Below are 13,586 nucleotides of genomic sequence, written 5' to 3' on the forward strand. Positions count from 1 at the left end.
TGTTAAGACTTCTATATGTATATGTTTCAACCATTCAGCTAAGAAATGACGTCATTTGATTGCATCCTTACCTGAGTATTCAGGTACAGTGTCATTAAGCCATGCCGGTAACCAGTCGTATACGACAATTTTCTGCGGAAACAATAGTTTGAGACGTGTTTGATATTTTGAATAATATAGATTCTATCCTTCGATCAATGCACACAGTCAGGTATACCTTAAAATACACTCAGTCTGACTAATGGTTTTTAAAAACTGATTTGAAATGTTAAGTTTATCTCAAGGGGTCAAAGGTTACCTGATGAGTTGCTATAACCCATTTCCTAGCTGTTAGAAATATCCGTTCATCATCCCAGTCTGGATGTTTTTCATGAAATCTATCTGCCAATACGTTATGCCAACGAAACAATAACACGCCGAATGTCAACAGGAATGGATTCTCATTTCCACGTGGATTCCCAAGCACTGCAAAATTTGAACAGAAGTGAGATAGGATTTCAGAGAGGTGTAAAACAAGAATAGTTTGGTAAAATACTGCGGATAATGTTGTGTAGATAATGACTGGAGTGTACTAATGTAATGTTGAGAGTTCAGCTTAGCCAATGAGATCCAAATACAGGTATTTAATGCAGAGCTGTCACACACATTCTCGTGGCGGTAGTAGTGGCAAATAACAATGCCCTTGAAACTTACAACAGTGGTGGCAGCGGCGGGATTAAATCCTTACCAATGATTCTGGGACTCGTGTCCTTTTACATTTCTGACATCATATTAACCCACATTTTGAACTACTTTATCAAAGGGAGTGTCATGTTTTAGTGAAAGAAAGATAAGGAAGGGCCATATTTTATTAAGACGGAATTAGGGGGGGTTCCCATTCTACGCAACAGCCCAAGCGCCCCCCCCCCCCCGTAATTACTGAAGGCTCTCTAACATATACGTATACAATCTATGCTTGTTTCGTTATTTACAATTTTATGAGGTATATGAATCAGAAATATTGCCGTGTTATTTAACAAATATTGTAATATGGTAAATATACTATTAATTCCATCATATTTTATTTGAACATTTTGCCTTTAAACTTAGATATAAAAATTGTACTAAAATATACTCACTGTAGAACCTTTCAGCATTTTTAAGATAATGATCTCTAGGTGGAGGGGGATTGGCCATGGGTAATCCGATGTTATTCAGGGCTGGAAATCTACCATCTTCTGAAGACTTTAGTTTACCATCTTCAAATGTCCGTAATGCATCTGTCCAAGCTTTAGATATGCCATATACTAGACCTCCATCTATCCACGGTGTGATTTCATTAATCTATAAAGAATGATTTTTAGTGGATTTTAAGCTTTATTGGTCAGTTAATGACGTCGAGTACAAATAAAAACACTACAACTACTTTAGAAATAATTCATTAGATTCGATAGGCAACAGGTGATGAAGTAGAAAATATAAAAACATTTTAAGTAGAGTTTTTAATAATCACTTTTCATTTCTGTTCTTTTAAGGAACTTCCATCATAAATTCGATCATTAATCCAAATGAACCACTGTTTTCAAGTTTGATACTTGATAATATCAGACCAAACACTTACTTGTTCTCTAGGTACATTTGAAGAATAACCAGTTGATGTCTGTTGATGTCTTGTTCTCAGTAATGGGATATATACATCACCTTTACCATCTGGATCAAAGTCGGGATCTCCTTTAGGAATAGGAATGTTGAAATATTCCGGTGGACATCCGGGTCGTTTGGCATCCAGTATTTCTTCCACGATTTGTTGTCCTAGATGAAAAATGAAAGGTCATAGGTCAGTCATTCAGTGAACTTTTGGCAATGTACAAATTTAAATATACAATTTTCTACTATTTACTCTCCCTAAAATTCTATCATTTTTGTGGCTATAAGGACAAATGGGTATCGGTTTTGGATTTTAAATTTAAACAAAAAAAGCTGTATTATATTTGATGTACTGTAAAAACACATAGACCGAGTCAGTATTTGCTAGTCAAAATATTGCATTAAGAAATACAAAACAAGATAGCAAACAGCTGTTATTGTACGGGAAGAGATTTGTACACAAACTGGATAAACGGAAGTAATCACTTTCAATTACAATGAATGTAAATACAAGTAATCTACATATTTCTACATGTATGGTGATCGATGTTTCAATATATGGCGAAATGACAGACACATACAGAGACTGAAAGTGACGTAGAGATTAATTACGTTTACCAGTTTGTTTACAAATCACTTCTTTGCATACAATAAAAAACTGTTTACATATTATAATAAAAATTACAATTATTGAGTGCATAAACAGAAATTTGTTTTCTGTTGTCGTTTATTTTCAAGTTGAAAAGCAGAGTAAAGACTAAAGTCTTTTTATTTAAAAAAAATAAATTATTACAATATCCATTTCTCGCCCACTTTAAAAAGTGACACTCTTACCAAAGAATACCAGCAAAGCTGTTCTATTGAGATATGATCCATGTCCAGTCCATCCACTCATAACTGCATTAGCAATTTGTCTTGGGTTTGGTCGATCATTACCAGCTGGTTGGTAAACACCATCACTGTAGTCAGCTGGTAAACCTCTCGTTAATGTGGTATCTAGATGGTGGCACAGATTTCACTTTGAAACAAATCTTTTCATAATTTTCACAAAGTATCAAATTTAGTGAAACGTATTTAGCGTTTTATACACCAGACTCTACAATAAAATCTCGTAGCACCACAGGGAGCAGCGAGCATGTGATTGATTGATTGATTGATTGATTGATTGATTGATTGATTGATTGATCGATTGATTTATTGATTTTTTTATTAATTGGTTGAATGAATGAATGAATGATTGATTGATCGATTGAATGATAAATTTCTGTGGTGAAATAAAACTTATTTTGTGTGATATTGACCAATTGATTCATTGAATTTGTGATGATGTACAACTTTTTTTCTTCTTTCCCTGACTACTTATAATTGCCAAGAAATCAGTTACATTAACAGTTTGCTTTATCTCTTATCTTCTGGGAGATTCTCACACTCATTTATACATTAAGTCTCTTTCTACCTTGTTAGTGCATGTTTGAGTGTTTGTCCGGTGTGATAATCACCCAGTAGATAAGAGATAAAGCAACTTTTCGTGGTAAATGAACCCTGCTAATTATGAGATTGCTAATTTAGATAAGAGGAGAAGAATGGACAAGATATCTTGATTTTGTCAATAAAGTGAGAATAATAGAGCTGAAAGAGCAAAGAGTAGCCAGGGAAAGAAGAAGAAAGATTTATATCACCACAAAAATCAGTCAGTCATTTGATCAATATCACACACAAAATAAGTTTTTAATATTTCACCACAAAAATTAATCATTCAATCGATCAATCATTCAGCCAAATAATCAATCAATAAATCGAAGATCGATTAATCACATGCTCGCTGCGCCATGTGGTAGCACATGAAGTGAATGAAACAACTAAATCAATCACTATGAATACATATCACTCAATATTGTAAAACTATATGTTTTCTCAATTGGAAAGTTTGTGATTTTACAGTCTTACCAATTTTATTAATTACCAGACTGGTATACTGTGTTCATATCCAGAAGGCATTTTAGTCACTACTTATTTTTGCGTGGGGTTTTCTAGCGAAATTTGCCAAAACTAATACTATGTCTTATAGAATTAATCGTTTATCCGCAAACACTTTATGTTGGATTATCTAACTGAATAAAAAAAGCTGTCTGTTAATTGACTTTATCAATTAATTCCTAATCTATAGAATGTCACTAACCTGCGGCTCCCCAATCGGGATTTGCCTCGTTGTGATACCAGCCATCATATGGTATAGTCTCAAAGCCTTTCTGTTCGACAGATCCGATACCTTTGACTGGAAAGTAATGATGTAAATTAATGTCAGGGAAAATCTGGCCAGACGACTGACGTACATCAATTGAAACTCAACCAAGTGTTGTCTTTTGTAATACGTTTATCTAAACTAGTATTAATTATTCATACCCTGTCATGAATGAAGTAACCACAACAAGAGAAATTACACACTGTCTTTTCTTGACAATATTGGTATAATACACCCCAGAATTAAAGGTAAAGAAAAATGAACAGAAAAAAACCCAGATTAATGGTCATTTAGTTGTTTTATGTATTATCTATTTTTAAAAGGCAATGCATCCATGGGTTTTCATACAATTGCCAAAAATCTTGTATTTTGGGCCGATGGCCTTTGAGTACGAAATAAATGTGACATAAACAAACAAACAAACAAACAAACATACATACATACAATTGCAAAATATAACAAAGCACATACAATTAAAGCTCCAAGCAGTGTTTACGTGGTCCACTCGGATTGCCCAGCAGGCAATGATGTGCTGCATGGAGGTTGGAGTAGTCTTCCTTCTACACACCAAATTGTAAGGTTATCTATACCTCAGACCACTAAAAGGTTTAGTGATCTGAGTCTATACACTAGTTTCAGAGAAGAACATTTTTAAAATGATTTGGAGGAAAATCCAATATAGCCGCTATAGTGGTCATCCAATTGCAACGCTTTTCTGAAACTTGAATGACATCACTTATTTGATGATATACACAAGAGATCACACCAAGTGAACTGCTCGTTCTGGAGAGGAAGATTTTTAAAGGAAAAATGCCATTATCTCCAAAACACAATATGGCGGCCCAGGTCACGTGACTGCACGTGACTGCACGTGATTTTATTGACAAAATTAAAAGGGCAGAGGACATACATACTACGTACCAAATTTCGAACCAACTGGACCCGTAGGTTTTGAAAAGAAATCATTTTAACATTTTCAAGAATCCAATATGGCGGTCAGGTCACGTGACCAGCCCCAAATTCCTCAATTCCTGGGTCAGGTGCACGAGTACTCATGGTCCCCGATAAGCCTACCAAGTTTGAAAGGTTAACGGGAAACAGTTTTCTAGTTGTAGCTCGAAAAGAAAACAGAAGAAGAAGCCCCTTAATATAAATTTAAAATACAAATATACGTACTTGACAGATACAAACATTATGCAACAGTAACAATATTGAACACCAAGGGGAGTGGGAGAATGCATGCATGAGTCTTTAGATTGGTGAACTATTTGCAACGTTGGATAACCGGGAGTGGGCTTTCGGAATGTGGAATTCGGTCCTTGTGTTGCATAGATGAACGGTATCAACGGTTGTTATAAGTTCAAAAAGGTATGATGCACTTTGTTAGTATCACATTTTTGACAAGTTTATTGAAGTTGTGGTTTGTCGCTCTTGGATAGTTGGCCAGTCACGTGCAATTCTGGCGGAAGTGACATGTTCAGACTTCTTTAGCCCACATTGAATGTGGACAACTAAATTAATTATACGTTGTAATCTGCTTTTTAATGTTATACTGCAGTTTTAAATAACATTGTTACAGTAGTCCAGGAGTGAGAAAACTGTAGCTGTGATGATATTCTTGCGGACTATATCAGTGATACAACGTCTAGCTCGCGAGTCAAGGTAATTTGTCGATAACCACAGGCTCGACGAAGGTAGGTTATATGGTTTGACCATTTGAGTTCAGGGTCAAGTTTGAGACCCAAACAAGTCGCACAATATCCATGGTGGTTGCGAGAATATAACATGATCGTGAATAGAGAGGGTTTTAATATGATCAGGTATTTTCTGCAGTTATTGACGACTGCCAAATAGCATGGATTGATATTTAGAAATGTTGGGTTTGAGTGAGTTGAGATATTTTACGGAGAGATTTATAACAATGCCTATTTCCTTGTTCCCTCTATTTACCATGTGTAATTTTACTTATGTTGCATTTACCTTGGCAACCAATATTCTTTCATGATGTTAAATTAACATATTTATACCTTGTTTAAAATAACTTATGAAATTATAAATATTACCATGATTTCATTAGCATAGTTGATCTAAAGTATGAATTACAACTTTAACATCTTGGATTGATCACTATATTTACAACTTACGTGACAATGTTCTATAATTTCGTTATTGGTTGTGTTATAAAATAATTAGACCACAAAAAAATTGACAGTTTCTATTCTCTTTCCAAAAGTTCTACATCTTTTCATTTAATCAGTAGACAATATTGAGTTTCTTTAAGCGGTGCCAGGAATACACATCAATATTGAGTTTCTTTAAGCGGTGCCAGGAATACACATCAATATTGAGTTTCTTTAAGCGGTGCCAGGAATACACATCAATATTGAGTTTCTTTAAGCGGTGCCAGGAATACACATCAATATTGAGTTTCTTTAAGCGGTGCCAGGAATACACATCAATATTGAGTTTCTTTAAGCGGTGCCAAGAATACACATCAATATTGAGTTTTTTTAAGCGGTGCCAGGAATACACATCAATATTGAGTTTCTTTAAGCGGTGCCAAGAATACACATCAATATTGAGTTTTTTTAAGCGGTGCCAGGAATACACATCAATATTGAGTTTTTTTAAGCGGTGCCAGGAATACACATCAATATTGAGTTTCTTTAAGCGGTGCCAAGAATACACATCAATATTGAGTTTCTTTAAGCGGTGCCAGGAATACACATCAATATTGAGTTTCTTTAAGCGGTGCCAGGAATACACATCAATATTGAGTTTCTTTAAGCGGTGCCAGGAATACACATCAATATTGAGTTTCTTTAAGCGGTGCCAGGAATACACATCAATATTGAGTTTCTTTAAGCGGTGCCAGGAATACACATCAATATTGAGTTTCTTTAAGCGGTGCCAGGAATACACATCAATATTGAGTTTCTTTAAGCGGTGCCAGGAATACACATCAATATTGAGTTTCTTTAAGCGGTGCCAGGAATACACATCAATATTGAGTTTCTTTAAGCGGTGCCAAGAATACACATCAATATTGAGTTTTTTTAAGCGGTGCCAGGAATACACATCAATATTGAGTTTCTTTAAGCGGTGCCAAGAATACACATCAATATTGAGTTTTTTTAAGCGGTGCCAGGAATACACATCAATATTGAGTTTTTTTAAGCGGTGCCAGGAATACACATCAATATTGAGTTTCTTTAAGCGGTGCCAAGAATACACATCAATATTGAGTTTCTTTAAGCGGTGCCAGGAATACACATCAATATTGAGTTTCTTTAAGCGGTGCCAGGAATACACATCAATATTGAGTTTCTTTAAGCGGTGCCAGGAATACACATCAATATTGAGTTTCTTTAAGCGGTGCCAGGAATACACATCAATATTGAGTTTCTTTAAGCGGTGCCAGGAATACACATCAATATTGAGTTTCTTTAAGCGGTGCCAGGAATACACATCAATATTGAGTTTCTTTAAGCGGTGCCAAGAATACACATCAATATTGAGTTTTTTTAAGCGGTGCCAGGAATACACATCAATATTGAGTTTCTTTAAGCGGTGCCAAGAATACACATCAATATTGAGTTTTTTTAAGCGGTGCCAGGAATACACATCAATATTGAGTTTTTTTAAGCGGTGCCAGGAATACACATCAATATTGAGTTTCTTTAAGCGGTGCCAAGAATACACATCAATATTGAGTTTCTTTAAGCGGTGCCAGGAATACACATCAATATCGAGTTTCTTTAAGCGGTGCCAGGAATACACATCAATATTGAGTTTCTTTAAGCGGTGCCAGGAATACACATCAATATTGAGTTTCTTTAAGCGGTGCCAGGAATACACATCAATATTGAGTTTCTTTAAGCAGTGCCAGGAATACACATCAATATTGAGTTTCTTTAAGCGGTGCCAGGAATACACATCAATATTGAGTTTCTTTAAGCGGTGCCAGGAATACACATCAATATTGAGTTTCTTTAAGCGGTGCCAGGAATACACATCAATATTGAGTTTCTTTAAGCGGTGCCAGGAATACACATCAATATTAAGTTTCTTTAAGCGGTGCCAGGAATACACATCAATATTGAGTTTCTTTAAGCGGTGCCAGGAATACACATCAATATTGAGTTTCTTTAAGCGGTGCCAGGAATACACATCAATATTGCTCTCCTATATCCAAATAATTAATATATAACATCTAGCTGTCGTTTAATTTCTTTACGGGAGCCTTCAGTATATACAGGGGGGGGGCGGAGGAATCGGGGGCGGGTAACATTTACAAACCTGTTCTTGGGGGCGGGTCATATTTTGCATTACAATGTTTGGGGGAGGGTCACATTTTACAATCCGTCGTTTCGTGACCAAATTGAGGATTCAATTATTGTAAATGTAAAAGTGAGATGAGCACTCAACATTTATTTTTACAAGTACTTTACATGCCAAAATACAAAAATACAAAATATATATATATATGTGTATAAGAAAATTGTTTTATAAAAACATTTTGTTGAGTGTAACCATCTCACCTTATCACTCACACTGTCCATGAATGTTGTTGTTAAAATATGATGGTGATGATGGTGATGGTGATATCAATGATGATGATGATGATGATGATGATGATGATGATGATGATGATGATTTAGTTTTGAATATCATAGAGAACACGGACAGTGATACATGTACTGACTCAAGTAGTACCAGAGAGTCAGATTAGAGTGACACTGATAATGGCAATACTGAAGGTGAAGGTGATGATGATGATAATGATATCAGGGAACTTTTACAAGTGACCAGATCAGACAGAGTATGCACAACACGAAAGCACGTTTTAGATACTAACTAGATTGTGTATAATTATACTAGAAATGTAACTAGCCAGTTTTTTTTTTACTGTTTGTCACTTTATATGTACAAATATTGCTTTCTAATACAGAGTCAAAATGATTTAATTTGTATGTATACATATAATGAGAATATTGATTAACGTTCAGTATATGCAATTGTCCGTGGGGAGGGTCATGTTTTATAAAATGGGGCAAAGGGGAGGGTCACTTTTTACAAATGGATAATGGGGGAGGGTCATGTTTTACTTAACAGACCATGTGTGATTTCCTCCTGCCCTCCCCCTTGTAAATACTGAAGGCTCCCTAACTTGAAAAACTCTACAAATACTATGTGTTATAAGAATAATATACTTCTTAATGCATAATACTATCCCTATAGAATGTTGACATTTTCAATGGAATAAAACACATTTGTTGTGGACATGTGTCCAGAGTGATGAACAGTCAAATTATAACACTATACGGCACTGTACTGTACTGTACTGTACTGTACGACACGGTATGATACGATACGATACGATATGATACAATCCGATAGACTGAAAGAGATTCATCAGTTTGACTACACAACAACCACATTAATATATGATACGATAGACTGAAAGAGATTCATCAGTTTGACTACACAACAACCATATTAATATATGATACGATAGACTGAAAGAGATTCATCAGTTTGACTACACAACAACCACATTAATATATGATACGATAGACTGAAAGAGATTCATCAGTTTGACTACACAACAACCACATTAATATATGATACGATAGACTGAAAGAGATTCATCAGTTTGACTACACAACAAACACATTAATATATGATACGATAGACTGAAAGAGATTCATCAGTTTGACTACACAACAAACACATTAATATATGATACGATAGACTGAAAGAGATTCATCAGTTTGACTGGACAACAAACACATTAATATATGATACGATAGATTGAAAGAGATTCATCAGTTTGACTACACAACAACCACATTAATATATGATACGATAGATTGAAAGAGATTCATCAGTTTGACTACACAACAACCACATTAATATATGATACGATAGACTGAAAGAGATTCATCAGTTTGACTACACAACAACCACATTAATATATGTCAAAACATTCAGTCAACTGAAGAAGTCAATCAGATCTAGATGAAATATTTGGATATGATAATATTTCATGTATGTTATAAAATAATCATTTATTTTCTATTCTATATACGTTGTAATACTTATTGTTACGGCTAATAGTAACTAAGTTCAAAAGTAGGGTATCACACCTAAGCGGGAATTTCTAGGAAAAGTTATATTCGAACTTTATTCGAAATTCGACGGTAACTCATATAAATTATAATCGTCATGTATTGTGAGTGAATCCATGTAGATGTCTTACTTATTCAAACTATCCTCCCGCCTGTACTAAGTTTTTTATCCATAAATATATCTTATCGTTGAAATCCATATATACTGACTAAAATCTAACGTGCTTTTACCAATTCAAGGGTACAGGCTCGTCCCAGTATGAAGGGAAAATGGGATGGTTAATCATGAATGCAAGATGCATGGTCAATACAAAGTATTGCATATTATCAGAAGTGCGCCTTCACCAACCTACATGTAGCATAAAACAAGGGTATAGCTTAAGCTTTACGTTTGCTTGTTTTCTCACTTGGAATTCAAACAGTTCCTGGGTCTCTTTCATCATAATATAATGTATTATTGTCATTTTACTGTAAATGTTAATGCCATTGCAAGTATGGACTATGATAGGGCCTACATCGGTAATATAAAAAACGGTTGGAATTGTTTTAAAAGGAACATTTACAGAAAGATAAAATAACAATTCTGTTATTCCGTGTTCTATCGATTACTTTGTACAACAAGTGTTTTTTTGCAAGTTATTTGAAAATTAGAATTAAGGGATCATATATATTTATAATCCTACGGAATAATCAGGCATCAGTAAAGGTTATTTTATTGAGTGGAACACAACAGGTCTATAGAGCATACATAGCATATTACACAAAACAAACAAACAAAACATACAAACAAACAAAAAACGCCCAAACAAAACAAACAAACAAACAAACAAACAAACAGACAGACAAACAAACAAACAAACAAACAAACAAACAAACAAACAAACAAACAAACAAACAAACAAACAAACAAATAAACAAATAAACAAACAAAAAACAGACTGTAAAAGACGTATTTTTACACTCTACATTTCATTGATAGTATATAAATGCCGATAGTTGATTTAAGTATGTTACATCGGTGGTACTTAAAAGAGAGCTAAACTTTTCTTATGAAGGATTTTTGTAGTTGAACCAAGCTGGTAAAAAATGTTGTCCCAGTATTTAATACCAAAATCGTTGGTTAAGAAATGGAATGGAATTAAGATTCAACACACACATTATTACGCAAAAAAGCAGAAATTACCGAATCTTTGGTTCTCAGGGAGACCATCATGGTGTCCCTTTTTAACTCGTTTAAAGTAGACGCGAAATCTGGAAGCAGTTCTAAATTCCAAATGAAATACCCGAGCTTGGACATTCTGTGGTTGCAGTACAGATAACAAGGTAACATACTGTTTGAAGTTTTGGACATGCTAGCATCTCATCATGGTATATTCAGAATGTGCAAAGTATGCCAAAAATGGAGATACAAAGTCAGAAAATTACACAGGGCAAAGCCAGGATTGAACGGGGTATATAACGCAGACCAGCCAAGCATGGCCGGAGTCATCAAACGTAAAAGTAGTCAGCTGAGATTATTGATTCAGGTTTTAAGTTCAGACAATTAATTTCAAATAATTAATTGATTAATTAATTAATTAATTATTGAGATATGATTGTAAAGATACACTCACCTGACTGAAGACAACATAAACATATCGTTATGAAAATGATATTCTTCATCCTTGCCAAAAGATACCAAATTAGCCTTGCAACTATTTTCTGTGTATGGAGACGAAATTATTTACCATAAGCAGTATATTTTGTGAAATTTTATCGAAATGTTGAACTCTTTATGATTTAGCCTATATTGAAATTAGATGCAAACCTTAAAAGTACGAGAAATATGTATACAGGTTGTATGCTGTAAGGGAAATCTAAGCGTAGGTAACATGAACGTAAATGCGGAGAGGAGTCAACGTGAACACATACATAGGTTCATTCGTGAACTGATAGCAGTGTGTGTGATATACACTGTGTTAAGTATACATATCAAAGTTGAACTTACCTGACAGAGAGCCACTCTTACAAGATACTGTATGGCATTGTCTAACTATAGTCTAGCTACTTTTATAACCAGCTCCAGCTGTTTCATAGTAATGGTTGGATTATAGTTATAGTGTACTTGACACGGATGTTTTTAAATAATTAAATTAAAATCCTGGTTAAGTACAATCGATGTATTCTCTAACGATAACAAAGTTCAGACCAAGGTGTGACTTGGTAATTGATTAATAAGGTCAAGACCGGAAGGGAAGTCCGTCACGTTTTGGGAGCAGACCAAAGTACGTCATTACATTGTACATGTACCTGTACCTATACCTGGAGAGAGAGAGAGAGAGAGAGAGAGAGAGAGAGAGAGAGAGAGAGAGAGAGAGAGAGAGAGAGAGAGAGAGAGAGAGAGAGAGAGAGAGAGAGAGAGAGAGAGAGGAGAGAGAGAGAGGAGAGAGAGACAGAACAGACAGACAGACAGACAGACAGACAGACAGACAGACAGACAGACAGACAGACAGAGCGCAAAACATTTCAAATTGAGTTTACGCTCAATTTTGGAATAGGTGGGGTGGGTAGATTTTTTATTTTATTTTATTTTTCCGCATCCACTATTTTCTCGTGAGACTTCACAATATGTGTGATATTATTATTATTTTTTCTCGAATACATAAATAAACATTTAGGGTCTGGTATTGGGAACCAAACAATTATTTTTTAGGTTTACCCACCCCTTCTGTCATCTACACTACAGTGGAGATATACAATGATATATATGTGTGCATTAAAATAACGATGATAACCAACTACAATAACAGTTCAAACGAGAGTGCTTTACAAGGATGTTGATTTCACGTGCATAAAGGGATGTCTCATAATGAGCCCTAACCTATACAGCGATGTACTTATAGCCAGCCACCTTCCACCTTGTTTTGGAAGAAAGACAACTATCACCGTGATTGCTACTGATTGGAAGGAGACACCTCCAAAGATGAAAACATGTACGAGGTCATTTAGATTCATGAAATATTAAACCATAGACATTTATTAAACTCTTACAATGCTTGAATTTGGTATTAAAATATCAGAATTGAGAGACATTTATGCTATGCAGTACACACTATCTGGCTATTAGGTGTTTTCTCAAAGCTTAAATATATTTTGCGGATGTGCATTTGGTACATGACTTCTGAAGTTTAATTTGATACCAAAAATGACGAATAAACAGCAAAACATTTCAAGATTCAGGCTATCTGAATGTTGATGTCCCTAAGACTGCTCAGCCCCCATTTACCATGGTCATAATGTTTTGCTCATTCCTTTTAATATACGTTGGATGTGCAGCTGGTCCCGAAGGTGTTATTTGTCTTTGGTAAATAATATTTATCTAATAATTTTGAATTACAAAGTTCAGACCTAAGCGTGACTTGTTATATTTATACGGTCAAACGAAGGGGAAGTCCCGCTTTAGGAGCAGACCAAAGTACGTCATTACATTGTACATTGTACCTGTACCTGTACCTGTACCTGTACCTGTACCTGTACCTGTACCTCTAATGATAAGTCTGACTATGTGCACGTGTTGCCAGGAATGTGTATAATTTTTACAAATGCCG

The 13,586-nt window shown here is 35.0% G+C and overlaps 1 protein-coding gene across 1 annotated transcript in view; it reads right to left on the reverse strand.

Annotated features, from left to right (window-relative positions):
- The window catches only part of LOC144450636 (dual oxidase 1-like), a 29,479-nt gene extending 24,555 nt beyond the window's left edge, over positions 1-4,924 (reverse strand). The window contains exons 1-7 of the mRNA XM_078141281.1: positions 4,879-4,924; positions 3,806-3,901; positions 2,461-2,622; positions 1,601-1,791; positions 1,119-1,323; positions 299-465; positions 72-132 (exon numbers count right to left, since the gene is read on the reverse strand). Coding sequence (XP_077997407.1) covers positions 72-132; positions 299-465; positions 1,119-1,323; positions 1,601-1,791; positions 2,461-2,622; positions 3,806-3,901; positions 4,879-4,924 — 928 coding nt within the window. The remainder of the gene's footprint in view (positions 1-71; positions 133-298; positions 466-1,118; positions 1,324-1,600; positions 1,792-2,460; positions 2,623-3,805; positions 3,902-4,878) is intronic.
- Between the last annotated feature and the right edge of the window lie 8,662 nt (positions 4,925-13,586).

Source organism: Glandiceps talaboti, chromosome 20 (genome assembly GCF_964340395.1).
Source record: "Glandiceps talaboti chromosome 20, keGlaTala1.1, whole genome shotgun sequence".
NCBI classification, from domain to species: domain Eukaryota; kingdom Metazoa; phylum Hemichordata; class Enteropneusta; family Spengelidae; genus Glandiceps; species Glandiceps talaboti.